The following is a 14,713-nucleotide window of genomic DNA, read 5'->3' as shown; positions in this document are numbered from 1 at the left end:
CAATTCACTGTTGAAAACGCTATTTGGCATTGAGATCCAACTGCAGATCTCAATTCCCGACTGCATTTCAACATTGAATCGCAACAAAACTTTAAGTTCTATCATCAAATGCTTGGTATCATTATTTTAAAGATGAGATTCTCCTCTTTAAAATGAATTTTAAAGCATCAAGATATCTTAATGCAGCCCAGAGATATAGGGCTTTAAAGTGTCCCCCCCCCCCTCCTGTCTTGGAAGCATTAGTTAAATTGTAGCAGAAGGGGAGGGGGAGGAGCAGCTTGCACAGTGATAATGAATGATCATCATTATCTATGCTAACCTGTATGTAACACCAGGAGGGGGGTGGCAGGGACTCTGTCCCTATTAACCCTTCTCCTGCCAATCAGAGTGCATATTATACTTTCGCTCTCTGATTGTCACTTACAGGCATAATGTAATTTCCCCCTGAGCTTTACTTGTGGGGTATTCTTATGTAATACCCTCTAAACATAACCAGATAGTTTATTGGTGCTGTGACCCAGACATCTCCTGCCTGCAGGGAAATTTAGTAAGACTGGTAAAGAACACAATAGGTCTTCATATTCTTCAGTGGTCACAATGGTGGGAATTTATTAAGGTATGTCACGTGAAACAACTGAGGACCAGAATTGAGTGAAAAGCGGGACTGCTACTTCAAATGATAAAATATAGTTTGCTGCGCCAAAGAAACATGTTTGCAAGGTTTGTGTTTTTTTTATTAAATACAGTACACACAATTGTTCAATAAGAAAACCACATGTAAGGATGTTTTTCTCATTTTAGGTTTGGTTTTAAAAAAAACAACTCAAAGTGACACACTGTATTTGCTTTGGTCATAAAGCAAACAACATAAAAAACCTTTAATATGCAGAAAATATGATATAATAGTGAAAGCGCAATATAGACAACCAGGAGTATCCGGAGGGAAGGTTGAGCCTATTCTTTTTACTGTATTATTTCTGGTGATGTGGCAGCAATGATAAACTTTACATCTGCCTTTGGTCTTTAATTTAATTCACTCCCTTATAAACAGACAACTGGTAAGTAAAGAAATAACTGAAGAACAAACTAATATGTACATATATATATAATATTTATCAAGAAAGTGTCAGCACATTTATATCCTGTATTTATAAATATATAGCAGAATTTTAGACAAAAAAAATGGCACTGTCAACGGGAAATTCTGATAGACTTATTTACTTGTAAAAAGTCAGATTATTTGATATAAACAAAGTCTGAATTGGACTTCCAGAACGTTTCATCAGATCATTAAAAACAAAACTAAAGAATTAGGTTTCAAAGAGCACTACACATGGACTAGTGGCATTCCTTACAAAAATATCAGTGGGCACTTATACCACAGATGTTATACTTGTACATGTACTGCGAGGGCATGCATGAAAATAAAGAATCTCATTATGAGAATAAAGAGTAATGCCATATGTGTTAAGAAAATCTATGTTTAAAAGTTAGTGAGCAGGTGCCATTTCTTCATCTTGCAAGCTATTTGATTGCATATTGAATTATGGAACATATGGATTGTATATTTGAAGATTAAAGTGGTTTTCCAGGCTTACAAGATAGATGACCTATCCTTAGGATAGGTCATCAATCAAACATTGGTATGAGTCCGACAGCTGGTACCTCTGCCAATCAATAGAATGATGTACAAGCAGTGAGCATCACTTTCGCTTTACAGGCCATGTGATGTCACATTCATTGGTCTTAGGGCTTGTTTGCAGTTCAGTCCCATTCAAGTGAATGGGGATGAGCTTAAAACACCATGCATAGCAACTATACAATGTATTTTGCTGTGCCTGGAATTCAGTTATGAGCTCGAGGTCATGTCTGAAACCTGCAGTCTCTTCAATCAGCTGATCAACGGGATTCCAGGTATCAAACCTCTGCTGATCATTGATTGATGACCTATCCAAAAGATAGGCTAGAAAACCCCTCTAAGTAGTAAATGCTGCTCATAACTGATCTTTTCTTGTTCTCTCGCTCACAAGCTTCAGGAAATATTGTAATTGTCAGAGGTAGCTCATTTAAATAAAAACTTTCCACCAGCATCCACCACAAAACTATCCATGGTAAAAATTTTAGTAATACTGTCATGTAGCACACATCTTGATATTCCTCTGTTATGTGCATCTTGTCTCCTAGTAGCATTATAGAGTCTCCAAAATGTTACATCCGGTAGGTTCAAAATGCTGTGCTTGCCATTGCTCCAGGTGCAAAAAGTCGAGGCAGACTTCCAAGAGTTTCCTCCAAATGTCGACAAGCAATTTTACCATCTTCTCCTGTGTTAATGAAACAAACAAAAAACAAAACTGAAATAGGAACACACAAAAGAAAAATCCCATGGAAGCTATGAATGAATACTTTGCCAAAATGTGGTACAAGTGCTATCATCATTCAGTTCTTAAAGAGATGCTTTCATCGCCTCTTTGCATCTTTTAATAGGCGCTGCTCCATTGATTTCAGACTTTTTTTTTTTGTTTATCTCCCCCCTTTCATCAGCAGTTAATGCATTTATTGCTATTGAGGCTTTGTACTATTACATGGGTGGTGTCAGGCAGTAACAGGGAGAGAGTGTAATTCTGAGATCTGACACTGTCCACCTCCCATTGGAGTTCTGAATAACATCCCCTTTCCTGTTTCACACTGTCCACCTGACAATATAAAGACTAAATAGCATAACAGACATGACAAATATCAGCAGTTATTGCTCATGAACAGTGGAGGCCACAGAAAAAATTCCAACAAACATCTGTCCCCGGTTCTCTGATGTCCCTCACAGTGGTTTGGTCCTGCTGCTCCAGGGTCTTGTTTTGGCTCAAGATCCCACCACATGTGACATCCCGTGTCCTTTCCTTACACAGCTGAGGCCACGGATTTGTCTCAGTGGTCACATGCAGCAGGGATTTCCACAGGAAGAAGACCCCAGGAGCAGCAGCAGGGATCAGTTTAATGAGGTCGGCTTTTGTCTGCCGAGCATTTTGTTACATGCTCAGTATTGGGCTGGATTTTTTTTGTGTCATTCCACACCCCCTCCAGTCCACACATTGTGGAGGTTTCTGCAGTGTGTCAGCTGCTGTGGATTGACCTCGTCAGTGAGGTGTAAAAGGTCAGCTCCAGCAGAAAGGAAAGACTTTAGATACAGCTGGGCTGCAGGGCCTGCTGGAAGGTCACACTGTGGGAACTGTGTCTTGTACCATCCAATTTTGCTATTGAATCTGCTATCAGAGGTGAGGTAACCTATTGATGTGTGTAGTTAGAGCCTAGCTGGGCAGGGATTTATTTTTGTATTGTTTTCCTTTTGTTGCTGCACTACCGTTTTGTTTTGAGTGAAAATAAAACTCTACTTTGGTTTTGGACTAAAGAAACTGCAGTTGTGTGTCTATGCCACCCCACCTAGCAACCCCCAGACCCTGACAATAGCTATGGGGAGATCTAATAATGTAAAAATACATTTATAGACTGCACAAGGCGCTTTCTAATGATCCTTTTACTCCTAGGCTGTGACAGTGACAACAGAATATCCTATACAGCTTGCAACAGAGATAGACTCTTTACTTTAAGACGAGGTTGAGGGGATATCGTCACTCCATAGGGAGAGTCCACCATTTAGGTGTGTGGAGTCTTATTAAGCCATGAGCGCTCCACTGCAAAGGAACATGGGAAGAATATGCAAATCTGACTTCCATGAAATAATTAGGATGCCAGTGCCTCAAGTATGCACACCAATAGAGGGCGCTGACTGAGAATGTGCAAGTCTATCTTCCATGATGTAATTAATATAAAAAAAAAACTTGATAGTCTTCAGTAGTTGTTACCCTTTTAATGGCTAACTAATAATGATGACTGATTACAACGTTTCTGAACTTTAGGGTCCTTTCTCAAGTAAATTTATGCATCCTTCAGAAATGGTTTTATTTATATACAAAAAGGGCACATAGGGATAGAATTCCAGGAGGAAGGAGGGTAGAGGGTTGTTAGTAATTGGTAGAAACAATGTAAACACTTACAGGTCCTTATCACTTCTCAGGGTCTCAGGTCAGTGATTTCTGTAAAATGACATAAAACCATGTGACAAATTTAGCCCCCTCTCCAGTGTTTGAAGCAGGGTCATAAATTTACACACATAAATGCGTCGTTCTCTCTTTGATTTGAAATTCCCTCCCAAAACTTTCATGTGATCGGTGATATTATGATCCACATTGCAAAAATGCTTTGATACAGGAAGGTCAAGTCTTCGTTCTCTAATTGTATGGCGATGTGAGTTCATATGCATTCTAAGCTGCTGTCCGGCCTCTCCAACATACAGATTTTCAGTGGAACATTTGGTGCATATTATTAAATACACTACATTGGGTGTGTTGCAGGTGAACGTACCTGGGATTTTATAATCCCTGTTAGAGTTTGGTATCTCTATCCTGTCGGTGGTCAGTATGTGAGGGCAGGTTTTGCACCTTTTCTGTCCGCATGGAAATGTTCCTGTGTTGGAGGTGACAGTGAGCTGCTAACAACCATATTCCTGAGGTTTGTGGCTGTCTGTCGCAAAGGAGAGGGGGGTCTGGAAATATGGATTTTAGACAGTTGTCTTTTTGTAGTAGTGGATGTAATTTGCGTGTGATTCCTCTTAGCGTCTCCAGGTGTGGGTTATATGTGACAACCAGGGGCACCCAATTGTTTTCCTTTTTGGTATTGTATTTTAATAAATCCGATCTTGGTGTTCTGGTGGCCCTGATGATTTGGTTATCAATTGTTCTTGGATGGTAACCCTGCCTCAAAAATGTGTTTTTGAGGCCTCCAAGGTGTTCGTCTCTATCTGCAGGGTTCGAACATATGCGATGGTATCTGATGGCCTGGCTGTATACAATGGAGTTCTTTATGTGTTTAGGATGAAAGCTACCCCATCTTAAGTAGGTTGGTCAGTCAATCGGCTTCCGATACAGCGATGTCTCAATTTTGTTGTCCTGTATCTTGATGACTGCGTCCAGGAAGTTTATGCATCCTTCAGAAATGGTTTTAAATTTACTTGAGAAAGGACCCTAAAGTTCCCGAAACGTTGTAATCTGTCATCATTATTAGTTAGCCATTAAAAAGGTATCAACTACTGAAGACTATCAAGTTTTTTTTTGTTTTTTTTTATATATATATATATATTTCCTGCCCACTGGCTAACACGGTACGAGAACAAACATTTTCCTTATATGATGTAATTAGGAAGACAGAGTCTAAGTCAAGCAAAACCTATAGAGGGCGCTCCCTTTAACATCATACAGACCTTCTCAGAGGCCTTTGTTTGCAACGATGCTGGGATTTTACCAGATACAGTCTCTCAGCCAAGGACAGCTGTTTCCATGTACTTGCATCTCATCAGCTTGGCACAGAGAGGACTGATTTGGCAGAGGTGAGAGGCTTAGTGATGCTATGGAACTCACTGTCACAGGATGTGGTAATGGTGGATATATTGTGCAATTTCAAGGTGGGCCTAGATGCCTTTCTTGATTGAAAAATATGTTAAGGGTTTTAGATTTTTGTAAAAACAGGTTTGTCCCAAGTTAATACTGATTTCTGGATAGGGAGTTGGGGCAATTGGCATCAGCCTAAGGAAGTTTTTTTTGTCTTCCTCTGGATCAACACTGTAGGGTTATAGGTTAGAATTTATGGACCTGTGTCTTCATCCAATCTCATCTACTATGTAACTATGTAGTAGTGGTTTGAACCTAGCCTTAGGCGAAAACTGCGGCACAAACGCATCACTGTTCTTCCCACAGTGCTTTGAACAGAAAGTTCAGAGTTTTCCTCTGCGGACTTTCTGTTACCATTTTATCTACAGGGAAGCCGCCAGCCTTTCCGTAGCCTTTAACAGCAGAGACCCTGTTAGAGCCGACTGCGCATGCTCAGTAAGGTCCGTACAGCCCTCCGACGCCTGGATGAGTTCACTCGCATGCCGGAGGGCTGTACGGACCTTACTGAGCATGTGCAGTCGGCTCTAACAGGGTCTCACTGTCAGAGCTGACTGCGCAGGCGTCAGACATGACGAAGAAAGAAGACGACAGACAAGTGGAGAAGGAGGACGCCCCCATTGCTGCTGAGACCTCAATAGCATACCGGTAAGTACCGGTATTTCTAAGGAACGGCGCGACGGAGACCACATCTAAAGGTAGGAGATGAATAGCCTTTCTTAAGGCTATTCCGACGTAGCAATTAGAAAAAAAAGTTGCTTTAATGGTAGAATCCCTTTTACTTTGCGGTGGACAAAATGACCCAAAGAAAAGAACCGCAGCCAAAGTCGAGACAAAGGCACACGGTATTGATAGTATTAACTATACCAGGAAAAGGAGAACGAAAAACAAGAATAAAACCAGTGGGCCTATAAAAAAGGAAGGGAAATTAATAGAATTGCTAATGGAAGTTTTAAAGCCTGTTTTCTATTAACCCCTTCCCGCCGATGGCATTTTTTGATTTTCGTTTTTGACTCCCCTCCTTCTAAACCCCATAACTTTTTTATTTCTCCGCTCCCAGAGCCATATGAGGTCTTAATTTTTGCGGGACAAATTTTTCTTCATGATGCCACCATTAATTATTCTATATAATGTACTGGGAAGCAGGAAAAAAAATTCAGAATGGGGTGGATTTGAAGAAAAAATGCATTTCTGCGTCTTTCTTACGGGCTTTGGTTTTACGGCGTTCACTGTGCAGCCAAAATGACATGTCCCCTATATTGTGTGTTTCGGTACGGTTCCAGGGATACCAAATTTATATGGTTTTATTTACATTTTGACCCCTTAAAAAAATTTAACACCGTTTTGGATTTTTTATAACACAGTCGCCATATTCCGACAGCCGTAACTTTTTTATACGTAAGTGTACGGGGATGCATAGGGCGTCTTTTTTTGCGGGGCCGGGTGTACTTTTTAGTTCTACCATTTTCAGGAAATGTTATTGCTTTGATCACTTTTTATTCAAATTTTTATCAGAATCAAAACAGTGAAAAAACGGCAGTTTGGCACTTTTGACTATTTTTCCCGCTACGGCGTTTACCGAACAGGAAAAATATTTTTATAGATTTGTAGAGTGGGCGATTTCAGACGCGGGGATACCTAACATGTATATGTTTCACAGTTTTTAACTACTTTTATGTGTTCTAGGGAAAGGGGGGTGATTTGAACTTTTAATACTTTTTATATTTTATATATATATATATATATATATATATATATATATATATATATATATATATATATATAAATTTTTTTTTTTTGCATTTATTAGACTCCCTAGGGGTGTTGAACCCCAGGGGGTCTGATCACTAATGCAATGCATTACAATGCTAATGCATTGCAAAAAATTATCCTCTCTTTTGCAGGCAAAAGAGACAATTTGCAGACAAGCCTGGGAGCCTTGTACAGGCTCCCGGCTGTCATGGCAACATGACGTCGGCCCTGGAGCATGCTCCAGGAGCCGGCGATCCCGGGCAAAATGGCGGCGCCCATGCGCCGCCGGGAAAATGGCGCCTCCGGCGCCTTTGACCGCGGCGCCAGAGGGGTTAATGCCTCCAATCGGTTATAGACCCGACATGCGCCGTACTATTACGGCGCATGTCGGGAAGGGGTTAAAAGGAAGGTTTGATAGGTGCTGTGAACTGAATTAAAAAACATGTTAGCAGCTCATCACTTACCAAAAAGTATCAGACTATGTTTGGCAGCCTCTTTTACTTCTTCTTTGTCTGTTTGGCACAAATAAACAAGCTGTTCTATGCTTTCTTTGGCCTGTGGATGTACAAAAGGAAATATGTAAAACAAATGTTAGTTAATGTGATTTAAACAGAACATCTTTTGGATGAATATTCATATAAATCATTAAGGAAAATTATCTACCTTCTATCCATTGGATAACAGTAGTTGGACCCTACTGATCAGCAATTTATCTAAGACCCCCATAGATTTTGAGAATGAGGGTATTTTACTCCCATTGAGAAGTAGTGTTGGATGCAGACACCTTTTCGCCCTGCTAAATTCACTTCAATGGGCGTACAGGAGAAAGCCAAGTGCTGTACTTCACCATTTTAGATGCCTCCTTTGAAATGAATTACCGCATATACTCGAGTATAAGCCGACCCGAATATAACCTGAGGCCCCTAATTTTACCACAAAAAAAATGGAAAAAACATTGACTCGAGTATAAGCCTAGGGGGGAAATGCACCAGCTACTGGAAAATTTCAAAAATTAAAATATATACCAATAAAAATTACATTAGCTGACATCAGTAGTAGTTTTTGTGTGCAGTAGATGCTGGGGAGGGGGTGTTTTGGTTGTCTGCCCCTTCCCTGAGCTTGAGGACTGGGATTTTCCCCCCCTCCCCTTCCCCTTCATGTTAGCAAAAAAAAAAAAAGTTACCACTAAACTTTCACATCACGTTATAGGGGGTGTTCACACTTGTGCTGCTGTCCGCCTGCAGTGATTCCACTTTTTTTTTGTACGGACGTAAAGTTGGGCATGCTGGTCGTTGTGTCCATGCAAAAAAAGCAGTTTCATTGTGGAGAGGCTGCATTTGGACACTGGCAGTTTGCCTTAAAAACCCATTGAAATGAATGGGTTTTTAAACTGACCATATGCAAACCGTCCCCAAGCTGTTTTCCTTGCAATTTTGTCAAAATCACAGCAGGTGGACAGCAGCACAAGTGTGAATGTCCCCACACAGGTCCGCCTGACTGATATGTTTTTATGAGGTAAAAAGCTATAAAACCTTATCAGTCAGCAGACCCATTGACTCCAACAAAAAATAAAACAATCTGTTATGGTCTCTATATTTAAAACGGACAAAAAAGTGTGTACTACCATGCTTTTCTGTACTTTGAAAACAAACGGTTGCGGATATGTTGTTGTTAATCTACTATAGTCTTCTATGTAAATGGTTGCAAGCAATTTGCAGCTGCTTAAAGAGGTATTCCCATGTACATAACTATTTTTAAATTTGTAGATAATTAAAGTTAATCATTTTTGCAAATATAAGTAATTAAACATTTTGCAGGGTTTTAAAGATTTTCTTTAAATATCTTGTGGTCATAGTTTTGTTGTCTTGATCGGTTGCTAATGGATACAATGATGAAAGCAGGAACTTTCTAAGGTTAGAAAATCAGCTATGATTTCTTTATTGTGGCCGGGATATCTTCTCATACATGTAGTGTCCCTGCCTGATAACCCAGGTACAATAAGAAAATCATAGCTGGGTTTTTCACAAGTCCCAGACCATAGAAAGTTTCTGCATTTGTAGTTGTATCCGTTGGCAAATAATCAAGACAACAGACTGTCACCACTAATATGGTTAGAGGAAATCTTTAAAACGCTGCAGAATTTTTAACTATTTATATTTGCAAAAATGTTTAACTTTAATTATCTACAAATATAGATATGATTATGTTCATGGGAATACCTCTTTAAGCATTCTGTCATGACTTGTCAGTTCATCCCCTGAAGAGGTAACCCTCTTTCATTAGCCAAAACTCCACCCATTTTTCCGTACTGAAACCACGCAGGGTCTTGTAGGAAAGAAAAGCCAGCGAATCTCTCCATAAAATAATCCCAAATCCCTTCATTCCAACCCAGTCCTACTGAAATGGCTGCCCCTCACACTTCCATGTTCCCAGCAAGAGTGATCCTGCCATTTGTCCCCCCCCCCCCTTCATTTGAGAAATGATTGCTGCCTCTCCCCCACTTCTCACCACTTGTATCTACGCTATGCTGAGGATGGCCCAATAGGCCGAAACAGTGCTGTCCATAGCTGGGAATCTGTTCCTTTTGGGACAGAAATACTGATTTGGCAATTAAATCCACATTATGATTAAAAGACTTTATAACTGAGTCGTTCATGATGTTAAGGATGCTGCCCTCTATAGGGTGGTGTACAGAGTGCACTCTGATCTCCTAATTCCATCCAGGAGAATAGATTTGCATATTTTTTACCCATAATCCCTAGCGGAGCAGGAACGACTTGTAAGTCTCCGTACTGCCTATGTAGGCACACACTCTCCCTAATGTGGACGAGTGCCCCCATACACTTGTATCTAGGCTCCCAAATGTCTCCAGCACCATCACAATCCAATCTTCTCCTCCCCCGCCATGAAAGCCACCCCTCCCCCACCTCATGCCAGTAGTGAAAAGAGAAGCACTCATGGAGGGGGAGGAGAAGATCGGACTGGGATGGCGCTGGAGACATTCGGGAGTCAGGACACAAGTGGTGAGAAGTGTGAGAGGTGCAGCAGCTATTTTTGGAACGGGGGTTACAATTGGCAGGATCATTCATGCTGGGACCAGGGTTGCAGCCTTTAGGAGTAGTACAAGTTGGGGGGCAATCAATCCCCAATGGCTGCCCCCTCACATGTGCTTCCTAATGGTATTAGGTGAAGCACATGTAGGGGGTGGCAGAAGAGCTGTCCCCATGCATTCAAGTTACAGCACAAAAAAAAATTGTGCTGTGACTTGCAGTGCTTGGGAGACAGCTCCTCTGTTACCCCCTACATGTGCTTCACCTAATACCATTAGGAAGCACATGTGAGGGGGCAGCCATTGGGGATTGATTGCCCCCCAACTTGTACTACCCCTAAAGGCTGCATTTACTGGTGTGTACTACTTTTGGAATAAGGCCTCCTGGTTGCGATGATAACCCCCTCAGGCTCCAACAACCAACCACTTAGAGAGATCTCCTACTTTGCACTGTTTTGAACAGGCTATCTCGACTTTTGTGAGGGGTGTGAACACAGCAGTCTCAGCTAACAAGCTTGTAAAAATAATGTCACTGCTACAGCACTATTTCTGTAACATACCAATAATAATAATAATTTCTTTTAAGAGAATTAAGAAGAAGGAAAAGTCTGCAGCACAAGCAGCAGTCATAAGAAGGGAAAAACGCATGAAGCTATAGGAGCACTGAAGTTCTTATTCTTAACTGAAGGTATTCTAGAACTCTTAACTATTTCAAGATACTAAGAATAACACGCTGATCAATGTAGCAGACTTATCAATAACTGTACTTTAATTTTGACCAAGTTTCTTACCTTTAAACATCCGAGTGCAGCACAACCTGCAACACGCACGTGTACATCTTCATCTTCCAACTGCTCCAAGTAAGACACAAGAGCCTGCAAAACACACATGTTCAGAAGAGGACCTAGATATTTATTATCTACATCTTATTTTGGGTGACTGTGTATTTCGCTATTTTTGGGTACTGCAAAAATTAGATTTTTTTTTTTTTTTTTTTAATACTCGCCATAAAATCCTTTTCATGTTGTATTCACTGAGGGACACAGCGCCATGGGTACAGACCTGGCCACTAGGAGAATAAAAAGCTGTCAGCTCTGCCTCTGGACTATATCCCTTTCACAGGCACTGTGCTAGTCAGTTTGTACTGCAGCAGTAGGAGAAACGCACAAAAAAGCAATAAATTTTTTAAAAAAATAAAAATAAAAAAAAATACGGTGGTAAATGAAGAGGGGCATCTGGCATGCCCATCCAAGAGCATCGCAAGAGAACAATCCACTGATGAAGCGACCACACTCCAAGATTGAGACTATTTCAGCTTAGGGCGGCTTCCACCCAATGCTCCACATCTGAAATGGGGACCTACGAAATAGCCGAAACAAGACGCCCTACCCACTGAAGAGGGCGGGAGGTGTCCAGAAGACCAAACAGTGTTCGGGAGCTAACCGGAAGGTTCAAGTAGGCGACTGTGGCGGAGCTGCCAGTCAGGACACTGACCAGATGCCCTTGGAGGAGAAAGGTCCAATGAGACAGGGCTAGAAAGATGGCCCCCATTTCCAGAAGTAGATCTGGATGAGGGCATTCTATGGACTGCAGGCCCTTAACTGTGAAGGAACACTGGCTGGGAGACTGGTGACAGGGAGGGGGAGGTGGGCAGGGGAGGAAACCCCCTGAAAGAGACCTGGGGAGGAGAGCTAAGCAAGAAGCCTGCAGGAAACCTGGGAAGGCAGGAGGACAGGCAAATGAGCTGGACAAGACTACTTTCAGTGGCCCAGAAAGACCAATTGCAAGGGCTTGTCAGGAACTGAGCCAAAGGCAGAGCCTCGAAGGGCATGACCACCTTACCCAGGACTCACAGGCAGGAGCGAATAGAGCACAAAGGGATCCTCAGAAGGCCGGACACACTGAATCCGGGACCCAGAAGAAAACTTGGGGAGAATCAAGAAACATGCCCAGAGAATGCCATGTGAAATCAGTAACAGTGGTTCAAGGCAATCCACCAGTTGTAGGAATGACCATCCTGGAGGGAGTTTTCACTTAGAGGACATCCAGGTGCATAACCACGACAGTTCCTTTGCAACGGAGGATGGCTAGAAGGAGAGTGTCACTGCAAAGCAATGGGTGACAGTTAGTCACCAGACCGGATGCCACCACCAATCGTAGGACTACAAGTGGAGCTTGCTGATACGGACAAGCCTTTTTTTTTTCTAAATGTAGATTGTGAGCCCCATATAGGGATCACAATGTACATTTTTATTAATTTTTTCTCCTATCAGTATGTCTTTTGTAGAATGGGAGGAAATCCACACAAACATAGGGAGAACATACAAACTCCTTGCAGATGTTGCTCTGGTGGGATTCGTATGGAGGACTCCAGCGCTGCAAGGCTGCAGTGCTAACCACTGAGCTACCGTGTTGCCCCACGGACAAGCCTTGTTAAGCCTCTTCAGGACCAGGAAAGGAAGGAGGTCCTTCCAGACAAAGGACCAATGACACCTCACCACAGCACAGTGGAGGAGGCCTGGAGAAAAAAAAACCTGCAGTTTAGAATGGTGGAGAAAAAACCTGGGAAGCTCGGAACAAGAGTGCCAGAGGACCTGGACTAGAAGTTTCAGCTCCGTTTTGGGCTTCACAGAGCATAAGTCACTGGAAGGCTCCTCCTTGTCACTGTAATGAAAAGGAGGAGACGACGCTAGGGCGTCACCCCCTTGGTAGGACCTCGCATGCGGGAATGGGGTCACTGGTAATCGAGCTGCAGGTGCAGCGAGTGTGGAGCGGGGACTACGTAACCTGTGAGGTGCTCTTTTGCAGAGCACTGTGCCCACAGGGGGGTGAAGACTAGTGTGGCGTATACGCTGAAGACCCCTCTGCACCTGAATGAAAAGGAAAAATAAAAACGATGTAAGAAAGAAAGACCCCAGTTAGGTCGTGTCTGCCTCTTAAGAAACTAGATTCAAACTGACTAGCACAGTGTCTTTTCATTATCCTACTGTCAGTCTCCTAGTGGCCAGGACTATACCGATGGTGCTTTGTCCCCCAGTGAAATAAGCAAGAAACACTAATGTTTCTAGAAACAATTTTGTGGCAGTATTTTTAAGGATACTGTGATAATGCATAAATATGAAAGATAAAAAAAAAACTAATAACTCGAGTCTTCAGTAGTTGATACCTTTTTTTAATGGCTCACTAATAATGATGGTAGATTACAACGTTTCAAAGCTCTCTGCTTCTTCTTCAGGTATATCTAAAAACAATTTCTGAAGGATTCATATTTATGTACGAGAGGGACACATAGGAATAGAGTTCTAGGAGGGGGGGGGTAGAAGAAGGTTATTGGTTATACAACTAAACTAACTACCCTCCCTCCTAGAGTTCTATTCATATGTGTTCCTCTTGTACATAAATATGCAGCATTCAGAAATTATTTTTAGATATACCTGAAGAAGAAGCAGAGAGCTTGGAAACGTTGTAATCTACCATCATTATTAGTTAGCCATTAAAAAAGGCATCAACTACTGAAGACTCAAGTTTTTTGTTTTTTTATATTTCCTACCCACTGGCTAACAGTACAAAAACAAACATTTTCCTTATAAATATGAAAGGCAATCCAAAAAAGAAAAAGATGTAAAGAAGCCTAAATATATAAAAATATAATTTACTTTTACTTTTTACTTTAAAAATATAATTTACTATTGCAAAACTAGTCTAAAAATACAAGTCCCACAGCTTAAAAAAAAAATATATAAAAAAAGGAGGACATACGTTGCCCAAACAAACATATACAAATAGAATAATACATATAGTATAATATAATATTATCAGAGTCTCACAGAAAAGTAGCAGGGTTGTTTAATACATGTAAAATTCTGAAAACATATCACAATACATTATGCGATGTACTAAGTACATCAGAATAAAATATGATGCGTATTAATTAAAAATTGCACCATTTAATTAAATTTATATACACAATGAGACCTTTTATTATGATATGCTTAGTATATAAGATAGTTTTAGGTTTTATGAATTTTTATATATGTCATATCAATTTTGGGTCCATTGATTTTTTTTTTTTTTTTTTCTTGAACTTGATTCTAGCCCAGCCTTGTATAGATGGGGTGTTGGGTCTCCCTGCTCTAGGGCGCACCATCTCCATGGATCCATGACTTGGATGAAAACGTTCTGACACTACTTGGCTAGGGGCTCCTGCCTGCAATCCCTGCCCCTTTTGCACAAGACATTAGACCAGGGGTCTCAAGCTCGCGGCCCCCCGAACAGTTTTGTGCGGCCCACACAAGCCTAGGGACGCCGGATCCGCGTTGAATACATTGCGAAATGATTATATCCACTAGCGGCTAGTGGATATAATCATCTCGCAATGTATTCAACGCGCATCCGGCGTCCCTAGGCTTGTGTGGGC

General features: G+C 41.4%; 1 protein-coding gene across 2 annotated transcripts in view; it reads right to left on the bottom strand.

Moving 5' to 3' along the window:
- Nucleotides 1-759: 759 nt before the first annotated feature.
- The window catches only part of RIPOR1 (RHO family interacting cell polarization regulator 1), a 120,754-nt gene continuing 106,800 nt past the window's right edge, over nt 760-14,713 (bottom strand). Inside the window, exons 21-23 of one of the 2 annotated variants that reach the window (XM_075281773.1) lie at nt 11,088-11,171; nt 7,712-7,802; nt 760-2,321 (exon numbers count right to left, since the gene is read on the bottom strand). In XM_075281773.1, coding sequence (XP_075137874.1) covers nt 2,224-2,321; nt 7,712-7,802; nt 11,088-11,171 — 273 coding nt within the window. In that variant the 3' untranslated portion in view covers nt 760-2,223. The remainder of the gene's footprint in view (nt 2,322-7,711; nt 7,803-11,087; nt 11,172-14,713) is intronic. The other variant, XM_075281774.1, reaches the window with a different exon arrangement.

The sequence above is a fragment of the Leptodactylus fuscus genome, chromosome 7 (assembly GCF_031893055.1).
Source record: "Leptodactylus fuscus isolate aLepFus1 chromosome 7, aLepFus1.hap2, whole genome shotgun sequence".
Lineage (NCBI taxonomy): Eukaryota > Metazoa > Chordata > Amphibia > Anura > Leptodactylidae > Leptodactylus > Leptodactylus fuscus.
Note: the sequence above shows the minus strand (reverse complement) of the source record. Positions and strands in the feature narration are given on the sequence as shown.